General features: G+C 44.9%; 2 protein-coding genes across 2 annotated transcripts in view; one reads left to right on the plus strand and one right to left on the minus strand.

Annotated features, from left to right (window-relative positions):
* The window catches only part of LOC109949591, a 3039-nt gene extending 1162 nt beyond the window's left edge, over positions 1-1877 (plus strand). Inside the window, exon 2 of the mRNA XM_020565661.1 lies at positions 46-1877. Coding sequence (XP_020421250.1) covers positions 46-1877 — 1832 coding nt within the window. The remainder of the gene's footprint in view (positions 1-45) is intronic.
* LOC109949592 lies at positions 2519-3773 on the minus strand. Its single transcript, XM_020565662.1, has 3 exons — positions 3592-3773; positions 3041-3510; positions 2519-2959 (listed from the first exon to the last, which is right to left on the minus strand). Coding segments are annotated over exons 1-3 (912 nt in total). The 5' UTR covers positions 3593-3773.

A 12838-nucleotide genomic window follows, 5' to 3' on the forward strand; every position in this document is an offset into this window, starting at 1 on the left:
CCCCTGAGCACGGAGACATCCTCGTGATTTATCTCTCCATCTCAGCTTCGGCTGTTAGCTCTGTGCTCATCCGATCAAGAAATAACGCGGAACACCCAGTGCATTATGTCAGTAAAGCATTGCAAGATGCCGAAGTTCGGTACCCGGACATCGAAAAATTGGCGTTCGCCCTGGTCGTCTCGGCAAGACGCCTCCGACCATATTTCCAGGCTCACACCATCCATGTCTTAACCAACCAACCGCTCCGACAGGTGTTGCAGAACCCAGAAACTTCCGGGAGGCTGGTCAAATGGGCCATTGAACTGGGCGAGTTTGATATTCATTACAAACCCCGCCCGGCTATGAGGGGCCAGGCCGTTGCTGACTTCCTATCCGAATTCACGGAGCCTCAAGCTTCGGCAGCTTTCCAGCCCATAACCGAACCCAATCCCCCTCTCAGCCAGAACCAAACCCCCACCGAAGGCAATCTCGACCTAACCCAGCCCCTATGGACCTTATTCGTAGACGGCTCTTCTAATGCCCAGGGCTGTGGGGCCGGCCTCGTTCTCATCTCCCCAGACAAGGTTGCCCTCGAGTACGCTCTTCGCTTCAAATTCCAAGCCTCCAACAATGAGGCCGAATATGAAGCACTCTTAGCTGGTCTTCGATTAGCCAAAGAGATGGACGCCAGGCAAATTCAGATATTCAGCGATTCACAACTCGTGGTCCACCAGGTCAACCAGGACTTCACGGCTAAGGATGCCTCTATGACGGCCTACCTCCAGCACGCTCGGCACTTGCTGGCGACCTTCCACGCCCACTCTATCAAGCAAGTGCCACGCTCCGAGAATAGCCATGCCGATGCACTAGCCAGGTTGGCATCAGCCTTGGAGCAAGGAATGGGTCGCCACATCCACATCGAGTTTTTGGCCCAGCCCAGCACACAAGCCCCACTCATCTGCACTATTGATCACAGCCCTACATGGATTGACCCCATCCTCCAGTTCTTACAGAACCAAACACTACCGGCTAATCCGGCAGAAGCACGACGCGTTCGCCATCGCTCTGCCCGTTACCTGATCATTAACGGCTCCTTATACAAGCGGGGTTTCAGCCTTCCTTACCTCCGATGTCTGACTCCAGAGGAGGGTCACTATGTCCTCCGAGAAATCCATGAAGGCATATGCGGTAACCACTCGGGCGCACGCTCGCTGGCCCATAAGGCAATCCGCCAAGGATACTTCTGGCCATCGCTCCACATTGACGCCCAAGAATTCACCCAGAAATGCGACAAGTGTCAGCGATTTGCCAACATTCCACAACTCCCGGCTGAACCGTTGACTGCCATCGTCAGCCCTTGGCCATTTGCCCAATGGGGACTGGATCTCATTGGACCTATGCCAGAGGGCAAGGGCCAAGTCAAGTATGCAGTTGTGGCCATAGACTACTTCACCAAGTGGGCTGAGGCCGAGGCCTTGGCCACCATCACTGCGGCTCGCATCGAATCCTTTGTATGGCAAAACATCGTATGTCGCTTCGGCATCCCCAACTCCATCGTCACCAACAATGGCCGGCAATTTGACAACGCCAAATTCAAGCAATTTTGTTCCAACCTCAAGATTTGTCTGTGTTTCGCCTCCCCAGCCCATCCTCAGTCCAATGGCCAGGTCGAAGCCGTGAACAAAATTATCAAGAAGACCCTCAAGACAAAACTTGACAAAGCCAAGGGCTGCTGGCCAGAACTGCTCCCAGAAGTACTCTGGTCCTACCGCACTACCTTCCGCACATCCACGGGTGAAGCGCCGTTCTCCCTATCATTTGGAACCGAGGCCGTGGCTCCGGTAGAGATTGGCCAGCCCACATACCGAACCTCCATCTTACGATGCAACGGCCAATGACGAGCAGTTGGCCCTCAACCTCGACTTCATTGACGAGCTCCGGGACCAATCGAGCATGCGTAATGTCGCGTACAAACAACGGATCGCCAAATATTACGACTCCCGAGTCAAGCCCCGTGCTTTCAAAATTAGGGACTGGGTCATGCGCAAAGTCTCCTTGGCTACCAAAAATTCCAGCGAAGGCACCCTCGGCCCTACATGGGAAGGTCCTTATGAGATTATCAAAATCTGCCGCCCCGGCACTTATCAGCTTCGTGATTCCACAGGCAAGACGCTGCCTCACCCGTGGAATGCTGACCACCTCAAGTACTATTACAAGTAAACATATCTAGACCCTAGGACAATACTTTGGTCTTGATTATTTACTGTAAAGTAGAAGTAAGGTATCTAGACCCTAGACCACTTGTACCTTCTGCCTTTCGGCACCTATTTAAATGAAACGCCTGACTCCGGCTCATTTTCATGCATTCACATGGCAATTACTTTACTAGCACAATTGATATCACACAAGTCTCATATCATAAATAAAAACACCCTTGCTCCAAGCAAGGACAAGTGTTCATCCATAAACAAAATAACAAGTGTTCCAACCCAATCATTAAAGCACAAAATCACTATAACACACAACGAAGGCGACGCCTTCAAGACTCGGTCGACGGGGCATCCTCAGTAGCCGGCTCAGCCTCTGGTGTCGGGGCGCTAGCATCAGCAGGAGGGGTCTGTGCAGGTGGCTCGCCACTGGTGTCAAAGTTAATCTCCATCGAGGGGTTGAACCTAACCAACCTATCTTCCCAGCGAAGCTGCTCATCAACCAGTCGGTCCATGATATAGCTCTTCAGCTCCTCCGAGGATCGGAAGGACTCAATCGCCTCGACTCGGGCAGCAGCCACCTCTTCAGCCCTCGATCTCTTCAGCTCCTCCACCTCCTTGGCCAGGGCCGCCTTTTGAACCAGCAAGGCGTTCTTCTCTCGGATGGCCTCCTGCGCCTCCGCCATTTTGCTCTTGGCTAGCTCATCCCGCCTCTTCAGCCTCTGGATCTCCTTGTCAGCCTTGGCCATGCTGACGTACATCTCGCCAAAGGCCTGCAAAACAAAAACCATGTTAGTCAATCCACACAAAAATAATCCAACACAAATACATTCAAGAAGGGCCTAAACACTTACATAGGCAGAGGTGAGGATCGTCTTTTGGGCCCGGTCAATGAAGGAAGAAGCTGGGGTCCTCGCCAGAGCCTCAGGGTCGCTCTTCACGCCTTCCAGGAAGACGTTCACTAAAGGCACCTCCTGCCGGTGCATGGCCAGGTTGACCTCCTTCTTCTGCTGGCGTAGCCTGACGAAGTCTACCTTCTCTACCCCTTCAGCGAACACGTCCTCCATGCCGAAGGGTAGCTTCGGCGGTGCCTGCAGATCAAAGGGCGGAAGTCTTGGCCCTGACCCCATCACATGCTGATGAGCCTCCTCCAAGGCTTTCCTCTTCCCCAGCACTTCCGCGACCCGACCCTCATCATCATCCCTGGGTCGTTTTCCAGCAATCTTCTCAACCTTCTTGGCCCGAGACTCCCTCAGCCGCTTCTGCATCTCGGCCTCATCAATGTCTACGGCCACCTTCGTACTCCCCCTTATGATGCCAGCCACTGTCAAAATAAACAAAGCAATTCTATTACTCAAACTCACAAAGGCTCAGCACAAAACAAAAAGATAACCCAGGTACTTACTTCCTCGCAGCAGTCCGGACTCAAACAAATTCTTCTGCGTGACTAGATTCCCGCACTCACGCTTAGTCTCCGACAGCTGCGCCCTCACCCACTCAACCTCGTCTTCCTGCTCCTTGGAGATAGGCCCCCACTTCACTGAACCTGCACCAAAGGTTAGATACTACTTAGCCATTTATACTGGCACAGACAAAATACAGAACCACAAATAGGAGCCAAGACAACACTATCAAACATCAACCAGTCTTAAGGGATGGGGCCAAGGACCTATAGACTGGAAGTGGGTAGGAATGTGTTGGACAACGCTCTGCCCTGGCGGACTCTCCCAGTTCCCATAAGCCATGCACCATCTGTTCCTCCAGGACTTTTGCGTAGTTGGCTTGTGTCCAATAAAATAGCCTCTCTCCTTCGCCTTTCGGCAATTCGCCTGTACCCAGCCAAAATTCCCCTGCTGCTTCGAAATAGAATACAAGTACATGAACTGCTCGAACGTTGGCTCCCCCAACCCAGCCAACCACCAGGCGATGTACACCCCATGAAGAAGAATCCAAAAGTTGGGATTATACTGCCCCGGTGCATACCCCAACTTGGCCAACATCATCTGAACCCACGGATGAAATGGTAGTCTGAAGCCGTGCCGATACATATCTGTAAAAATCATCACGGAGCCATCCGAGGGATATCTGACTACATCGGCCTCCGTGGGTAACCTCAAGCCCACATAGGCTGGCACACAAAAATCTGTTCGTAGCTGGGCCAATTTCGCCTCTGTAAGTGTATTCCGCCGCGGCAACGGGACACCAACCCGGATATCTAATCCCTCTGATACCGAAGCCACGGCTATACCCACAGATCCTGATGGTGATGCCTGGTTGCTCGAACCCACTTCTTGCGTTTGAGGCAAGGCTAGAACCCGATTTGCTACAGCCTCTAACTCTATATAATTTCTCTGCATCTCCCTATATGCAGCCGACCCAGAGTCTCCCGATGGCTCAGCCCTCTCACCCCCAGGCCCTATCATCCTACTTTCTATGGTTCCTTCTACCATACCCTCTGTCTCTGAACTCTCCTCTTCAGAACAAATATATTGGCTGGGCTCTTCACTCTCAGTGTCATCCCCGCCAAAGGCAGGGGGCTCAGGACTTTCTCTATCAGAACTTTCAGACATCTACAATTTGCAAAAAACAAGAAAAAGGAACTAATGCACATGCAAAGAGGATCGAACCACAACAACAAAAATTTGGCAAATCTACATGTTCTTTGGTATCCAGGCAAGAATTCTACATGTTCATACATATGTTCAAAGTGTTCATCATGTTCAATGTGTTCTTCCTAGCCTTCAACATGTTCATGCAAAACAATACATTTCAATTCAAAAGTTCTAGCGAAATAGGGTCTAACCTTGTTTGCACCACCACAAACTCCTTGCCGGAAATCGCCTCCTCTCCTTCAAATTCTCACAATTTTTCTCTACTCAAGCCAAGTGTGATGCCTTCACCACCCAAGTTCCTATTAAATAGCCAACTAAGGGTATCACGCCTCGTTTCACGAGCAAACCCTAGCACCCTTTCATATTCCCTCCTAAATCCCTTGTACCTACACACAATTTGAAATTCAATTTTCAAAATTCACAAACAACCAAAAACAGAAAATTGAGGGAAACTTAGGGGCCTTGCCGAACGGCAAGGCCCGTGCAAAAACAAATGGCATCCCCAAAATTTCAAGTATGCTAGCCTACTTCATAAGCCCAATCCCACTCCAAGGCCAGGCCCAAATTGATCAAGACACCCAAGCCAATTCCACCACATATTGTAGATGGACTTGCCGAACGGCAAGACCTGGGAAACAACAAAATGGGGGACTCACCTGCCTTATGAACGGCCTAGCTCGAGAGGCTAAGCGACACCACAAAAACCCAGCTCCTTTTCGTCCCGAACCACTCTCCACACCCAGCTATTTTTGGCCCAACCCACTGCTGCTTGCTGAAGTCCACTAGCTCGAAAAACTTGCCGAAGCGCCACTCGGAAGCCCACCTTCCTAAGCTGCTGAAGCCGTGCACACCAAGCTGTCCAGCCCCTTCGCAAGAAGCCGTGCTCACCACCCCCACAAACTGCCCAGCCGAAGCAAACTTCCTACCGAGAGAGAGCACCCAGCTGCCGAAGCTTATGTCAAAGCCAACCGTGGCCAAGACTTGCCGAACGGCAAGGGCCAGCCACTCGAATTTTTGGCACACAATCAAATCTCACCGAAGCCACAGATAGGACCTAGCACCAATCGGCTTGCTCGCCACGGTCCCTTCACAATCAACCTTGCCGACACAAAATCCAGCACCATGGGACTACCTTGCTCAACCTCTGACCAACAACTCCGTGGCCAAGACCTGCCGAGCGGCAAGGGCTAGCCACTCGGCTGTGTTCCCAATCCCTCGTGCTACTGACCTGCCGAAGCAACTTGCCCAGCACCCTTCGAAACAACCTGCCCAGCCCCTTCGAAACGACTGCCGTCGCCAAGACCTGCCGATTGCTCGAAGATTTGATCGCAAAAAAATGCCCAGCTCTCCTTGCCGAACGGCAAGATCAAATTTCAAAGTTTATGTTCTATACTCCCAATTCCAAACCCTACCAAAATTGCCGAATGGCACTTGCCGAACGGCATAGTGCATCCCCTCATTTTTATATACCCCCCTCCTCCAACAACCCTAGCCCTTCTTAATTGCCAAAGCCCAACTCGGGCCCAACTCTTGCCACTTGCCTAAGCCCCAACCCAAGAAGGCCCGGCCATTCCAAAAAAAAAAAAAAAAAAAAAAAAAATTTTGCTAGACCCTTGCCGAACGGCAAGGGCCATGGAGGCTTTGTGGGGAAGTCAAAATTTCCAAATGGCCCGGCCATTCAAAAAAAAAAAAAAAAAGGGAGCTAGACCCTTGCCGAACGGCAAGGGCCATGGACACATTGTGGGAAGTCCAAATTTTCCACAAGACTCGGCTCCCTCGAAGGTCCGGCTCCCCTACGGACCCAGCTCCCATATTATCTGCAACATGCCCAGGTACCAAGATACCCAGCTACCATGTGTTGACGCAACTCCTAGCTTGCCAACTTGGGGGACTAGGGAGTGCCCTGCGGCTCCCAATGAAGCTGGAATGCTCGGTTACAATTACGAAAACTCACAAGTTCCCAACCCAGAAGTTACTTCTCGACCGCGAACTTGGGGGACTACTGTTTACACCATAATGAACCGAGCAGACCCAGCACCAAAGTGACTAGCACCAAGACAGCCACGCCTTCTCCTGTGCCGAAGGAAGACACACTTTCGAGGTGCCAGACACCTACCGAAGCTCCCAGCTGCCAAACCTAATCTCCAGGACACGTGTCGCCACCACAACGGCTTGCACAAAGTCCCATATTGGAACTTTGTGCAAAACTCCTACTTTCACCTCCCTATAAATAGGGAACAGTACCCAGGTACAAAAGACAACTATTCTCCCACTTTTACTGTTACTCTGCCAGAATTACTACTTGTAACTGACTTAGGCATCGGAGAACCTTCGGCCGGCACCACACCGGTGTCCGAAGCTTAACGATTGCTTCTCCTCTTTTTACCTTCTACCGGTCTCTCACCAACCCATTTCACCAAGGGCCTCAGCCTTCTTCTCTGCTGAAGACTCAGCACATCTAATCACTAAGTTGGACTCAATATTGGCCGGGCCATTTTGAGCATCAACAAGTTGTAAAGAATTTTGGAACAAGATAATATGAATCAGAAAGAGAAGCAAATCAGGCCTCTGGAACCCAAAGTGATCATCTGAAGGTTGAACAACCAAGTCCCCTTCAATTACATGCATTGTATCTTTCAGCAACCTCATGAGCCAATTGCATGATTACATGCTCCAACTTAGTGCCAATATCAAGTAAAAGCTGTAAGAAAGAAATCAGCATAAATATTCAAGTACCCTATCCTAGAAGGTTCCCTGGTTTAATCTGCAGATATGTGGAGACAAATGTACAATTTCATGGATCACTGGCCATGAATGAGATTCTCGATTACAATAGAGAAGAAATTCCAAGGCATTCATTTAAAAGAAATAAATATAATCATAAAGAAGTGATTGTTGGAGCAAAATATCTACGGATCCAAGGTCAAATAATTAAGCCAATTAATTTGGGAATTATTTGACCAAATTGAAAATTATTTAATTCTTACCCTAATTGGGGATTTAATTAATCAAATCGCTAGTTAAATCAATCTCTCCAAATTGGGGAAGAATAATTTCTTTCCATCTATAGAATTATTCTTCTGAAACCCTAGCTTCCGAGGCTCCTATAAATACATAGTTACACCAAGGCTTGAGGTACGTTTAAACTTCTGTCTAAAACTCTGCAGAAATTCTATCTCACAAACCGTAGCCGCCATACTCTTTCTCTCTCTCACACAAGGCTCCGGCCACCACACACGGCTCTGGCCAGCCAGTTCTCACCCTAGAGAAATCTCCATCCTTTTGTTAGCTATTGTTTTATTACAAACACTCTATCTAACTTTGGCATTGAAGGGCCTTTCGCCAACACCCTCGGGTGTGGTCTTTTCACTCCGTATTGTTTTGCAGGGAGAAAGAGAAGCGAGGAGAAAGACGGAATCTTCAAATGAATATTCTTTGGGGACGAAAAATCACTCCCACAATGATAATGGAGAGAAAAGAACCTCATGCATCATGGAGCTTTATACATGGCCATACCAAACAACTAAATAAATTATAAGATAATCATCACTTACATATAAATAGCGAGGAATGACAACATAATATTGTTCTGGTTTTTCCAATGGGAAAACTGGTTTAACTTCCTTTTCTCAATAAGGACTGATGTTGAGATTTTTAAGAACGCTCGTATCACATCGGATATGATAGTCATACATGCAATTCCTAGTCATAAATGCTATAATATCCAAAAATGTTAAAGACAAAACCATTTTTTCATCAGAACTATAAATTTGGACACACTTACTGTGGCAACCAAATTAAATCAAAACCCTAGGTCAAATAATTCATTTCATTTGGGGATTATTTGACCTAATTGGGAATTAATCAACCTGATTGGGAGTTACTCAATTTAATTGGGGATTACCCAATTAAATTGAACGTTACCTAATTGGGTTGAGAATTGATTTGGTTAATTACCACGATTCCTAATTAAATAAGGAGTTACCTAATTGAATCAGGATTTGATTTGATACCTACCACAATTAGGGATTTGATTTTCCCTAATAAATCAAATTCTTAATTAATCAAATCAATTCCAAAAAAGGGAGGAATAATTCCCTTCCATCTACGGAATTATTCCTCTGAAACCCTAGCCTCCAAGACCACTATAAAAGGATAGCCACACACAAGGGTTGAGGTATGTCAGAATTACGTTTAAAATCTCTACAGAAAATTCCTCTCAAACCCTAGCCACCTCCTTTGTCTCTCTCTTTTACATAAGACTCCGACCGCCCGGTTTACACATTAAACACATCTCGTACCCTATTTTAGCTATCGTTTCTCTACGGATCGATTGAACTGACTTAGGCATCGGAGGGCCTTTGGCCAACACCCCTCGGGTGTGGTCCTCTTATTTGTTTTATTTTGCAGGGAAAAAGAGGCGGTAAAGAAGAAAGGGGAATTTTTCGAACCGAATATTCTCGTGGGGAAATTTGCTCCCACACTTACAATGAGGGGAATAATTGAGATCCAGAAATAGGCATGCCAACCTGCAGACAAACATCAGAAGTTTTGAGAATGATCTTCATGCAGCAGGTCAAAAATGCAAATGAAGATTATGGCATATCTTTATGGTGGATTATGTTTAAACTCTAAATCCAATAACTTCTGATTCTTGTCAACAAAACATCAATCTCACTTTCAAATGCCTTAATTGACGCATCAAGTGATTAAGAACTCAAGACCTCTACCATAAAATATCAATCTCAGTTTGAGGCCCAGAGATCGGGCGTCATATGGAAGGCAAATGAGTTGTACAAATTCCTTATCAATATATTCATTTGCATTCAAAACATGATAGCACAACAGTAACTTTATAAGAGCTTAACTGAATTTTACTGAGAACAAACAAAAACAGTGTAGTCATTATGAACCCAGAATTTAAACCAAAATGTAAAAGCTTGCCCCAGATGTTCAGCAACAAGGAGATGACCACATAGAACCAAAGATACCAACTGCAAATGACAGTTTCAAAGTAGTAGTGTGATTTATTAACATAGGGAACATTCCATGAACATCATTTTGAGATTTCATTTATGCAATGGCTTATAATTAAATAGGAAATTAGTTGAAAGTATAGACTTTCTATGCCTGCGCTTAATGAAATTTTATGTGATGGATGGGAAAGAGTAAGGCAGTAAGGACGGCCCTGCCAATGAGGCTCCAGCCGTCATAGGGTTTTGGACTTATCCCCATTTTAGCAGAGACAGTCTTTTGTTCCAAACATGCAACCTCTTGTGACTCATCCGCAAAGAGTGAGGCGGTGAGCTAACTACGAAATAGAAGCAACTAATGAAAATTAAGGGCGTGATGTAATCTTAACTTGTAATTAACCTTATTCCAACGACTCTCTTAAAATCTGCTTCGAGGACACGGATCATGTAATTGTAGAAATTAAACTTTGAACCTCTGCATAAATGGTCCTACAGAAGAATTTCCTTAAATCTTGAAACAGGAATTGTGTATTGCAAGGGAGGAAAGAAGAGTCAGAATTAAATAAAAGGCATGATAGAAAATCTAAAAGTTAACAAAACTTACGTCAATGAAGCCTAGCCTCACCATCTTATAATCTGCTTTTGTCACAGACCCAAAGAATTGCTTGAAAAATGCCAGCTGAAAAAAGGAGGATCTCTATAAGACATTGGATATGCAACATTGCTTATTAGACATTGGATAGAAAGGGATTTTTCATCAGCTGTTTGATACATCAATTATTGATGAGGAAAGGTTCCTCACAATGCATACTATTGTTTGGTCTCTAACTACTTGTTTCATCAGATTTTGATATTATGATCCACATTTGTCAGAGTATAAAAAACTACAAGAATTCTATACTGAATTATGACTACATGATAAACAAAACAAAGAAAAGGAAGCATCTGCCATATTGCCCTGCGATGAGATTGATAAAGTACTTAAAGAGTGTTTTAGGTTCTTTTAGTTGAGTTTTAAAGTTTGATGGCCAAAGATGTTATGACTCACCAACCAACTTAGAAAAGCTGGATTGTTTCCACCACGAACCCGGATACAAAGACGGGCGTGTGTTGATTGCCTTCTCCGAACTGCACACATAATAGGAAAAAGCACTGATGAAGCAATTACAAGTTGGCTATGAAAGAAAAGCTTAGAATTGGCACTTGATAATGATATGAACTTATGAAAAATGTAACATTGCCTTCTTCTGTATAGTACTCATTTGCGACAGAATCCTCCCAATGTTTCCATTCACGAATCTACTTCAATAATGAAAACATGAAAAGGCAAATGTGAAAAAGAAAAAAGAAAAGTAAAGAATTTGAAGGCACAGAAAATCATGACAGTATATATATATATATATAATTAGTCAATTAGACAGACAAGAACAGCAAAAGGTAATAAATATGAGAAAGTTACGCTTGCCCTTGCAAAAAGAATGGTTAGGATAGAGAAAGTCGCATGCACGGTAGCTACCACAAAGATGAACAACTGAAGATGCTGCCAAGCAGTGGCGGTTAGCAATGGGACCTTTCCCTGGAAAACAAATTAGATTAAAGGAGAAAATATATCAGATTCCCTGGTTCCTGGGTGTGTGACCACCTGTTGGCAGCACGATATTTCAAGGGCAAGAATGAAGCAAGGCCCATCCATTCAAGACTGTATACCACTTGATTGAATATGCACTACCTTGTGATGTAATGAAATCCCAAAATTCTTTGAGAACAACTTGAAGCACATATAAACACCCCCGGTTTACTAAAACACAAGAAATAAAAAATATATGTGTCCCACCTTAAAATTAGTAATCCAATACTGTCAAACGAGGAAATTGATCAACTATAAGGGGTAGTTGATCAAATTTCAATTTGTTAACCCCCCGTTCTTAAGTTTAATACCTTATTAATTCCCTCATTCCAATTAACTAAACATGTCATTGATGTATTGTTTATCGTCTTGTAATTCGATTTACAAGGCCTTTAAGATTCAATTCTATCTTAAAGACAGTAGTTTTAACACTACTCTTTGTATCTAGAAAAATGACAACACTTCTCTTTTAGTTGGAATCATTCATGGTACCTGTGAGTGTAAAACAATTTATAGAATATTCACTTTGGAGTGTGCAAAAGTCACTAGTGTTAAATAATTATTGAGTAATGAAGCTCCCTTTGATATGGTAAGATAAAAATCCATGTACTAAACCATAAACTTACAAATAAAATTATATAAAAATATATACTTTTAGAAAGACAACATTAAAAAGGTATCAATAAATAAATAAATTTATGAAAAGTTTATTTAAAAGGCAAAGAAAGACACAAAAATTAATGATAAAGAAGTACCTTTGAACAGTCGCCCTTGGAGAGAGGACCTCGTTTCTTACAAGGCAGCCAATGACTGGCCTGTTTCTCCGTTATGCAGATTTTGCCTAACCGATCTTGAAACACCGACAGCAGCACTGCTATAATCCCCAAAACCAACTCTGCACAATATATACACACCGGCGGTGATATATAAATACCTATGTCCATGGAGCTTCAAATATTCAATATCGATCAATTTGATATCAGTGGAGGGAGGAGGACCTTGTTTAATCTTATGCAACGCCTCAAACACGTTTTTGTGGGTCTTTTTCTTGACGTACTGCATGCAAACAAGTGATTATAAATCAATTAATCTCTCTCCACACACACAAATATATGCATGCATGCATGACTGCATGTGCTTTGTCAGTGTACTAAAGGATTCTCTCAACAGCTAGAGAGATGAACACTACGATACAAGACACCGCAGCCACCACCCATGTCGGCGTGTACTCTAACGTTGTTTCTCCTTCTGCCATGAATTAACAAGATGATCTATCTTATGTTTCTGCTGTGTCTCTTCCAAACACATATTAACTGGTTTCTTGGTCCCTATATACTCCATCCATATACATTGCGGAGACTCCTAAATTTTCTTTTTCTTTTTCTTTTTTGTACACGTAGGACAATGTTGCTCATTTCGTGGGGGTTTCACTGCGCTTGC

The sequence above is a fragment of the Prunus persica genome, chromosome G6 (assembly GCF_000346465.2).
Source record: "Prunus persica cultivar Lovell chromosome G6, Prunus_persica_NCBIv2, whole genome shotgun sequence".
Classification (NCBI taxonomy): domain Eukaryota; kingdom Viridiplantae; phylum Streptophyta; class Magnoliopsida; order Rosales; family Rosaceae; genus Prunus; species Prunus persica.

What these genes read in the sequence shown, in the direction of transcription:
- LOC109949592 (XM_020565662.1), bottom strand. An exon ending in CGATCCTCACCTCTGCCTAT is followed by an intron (nt 2,960 to 3,040) that starts GTAAGTGTTTAG and finishes TTTGTTTTGCAG; the next exon opens with GCCTTTGGCGAGATGTACGT.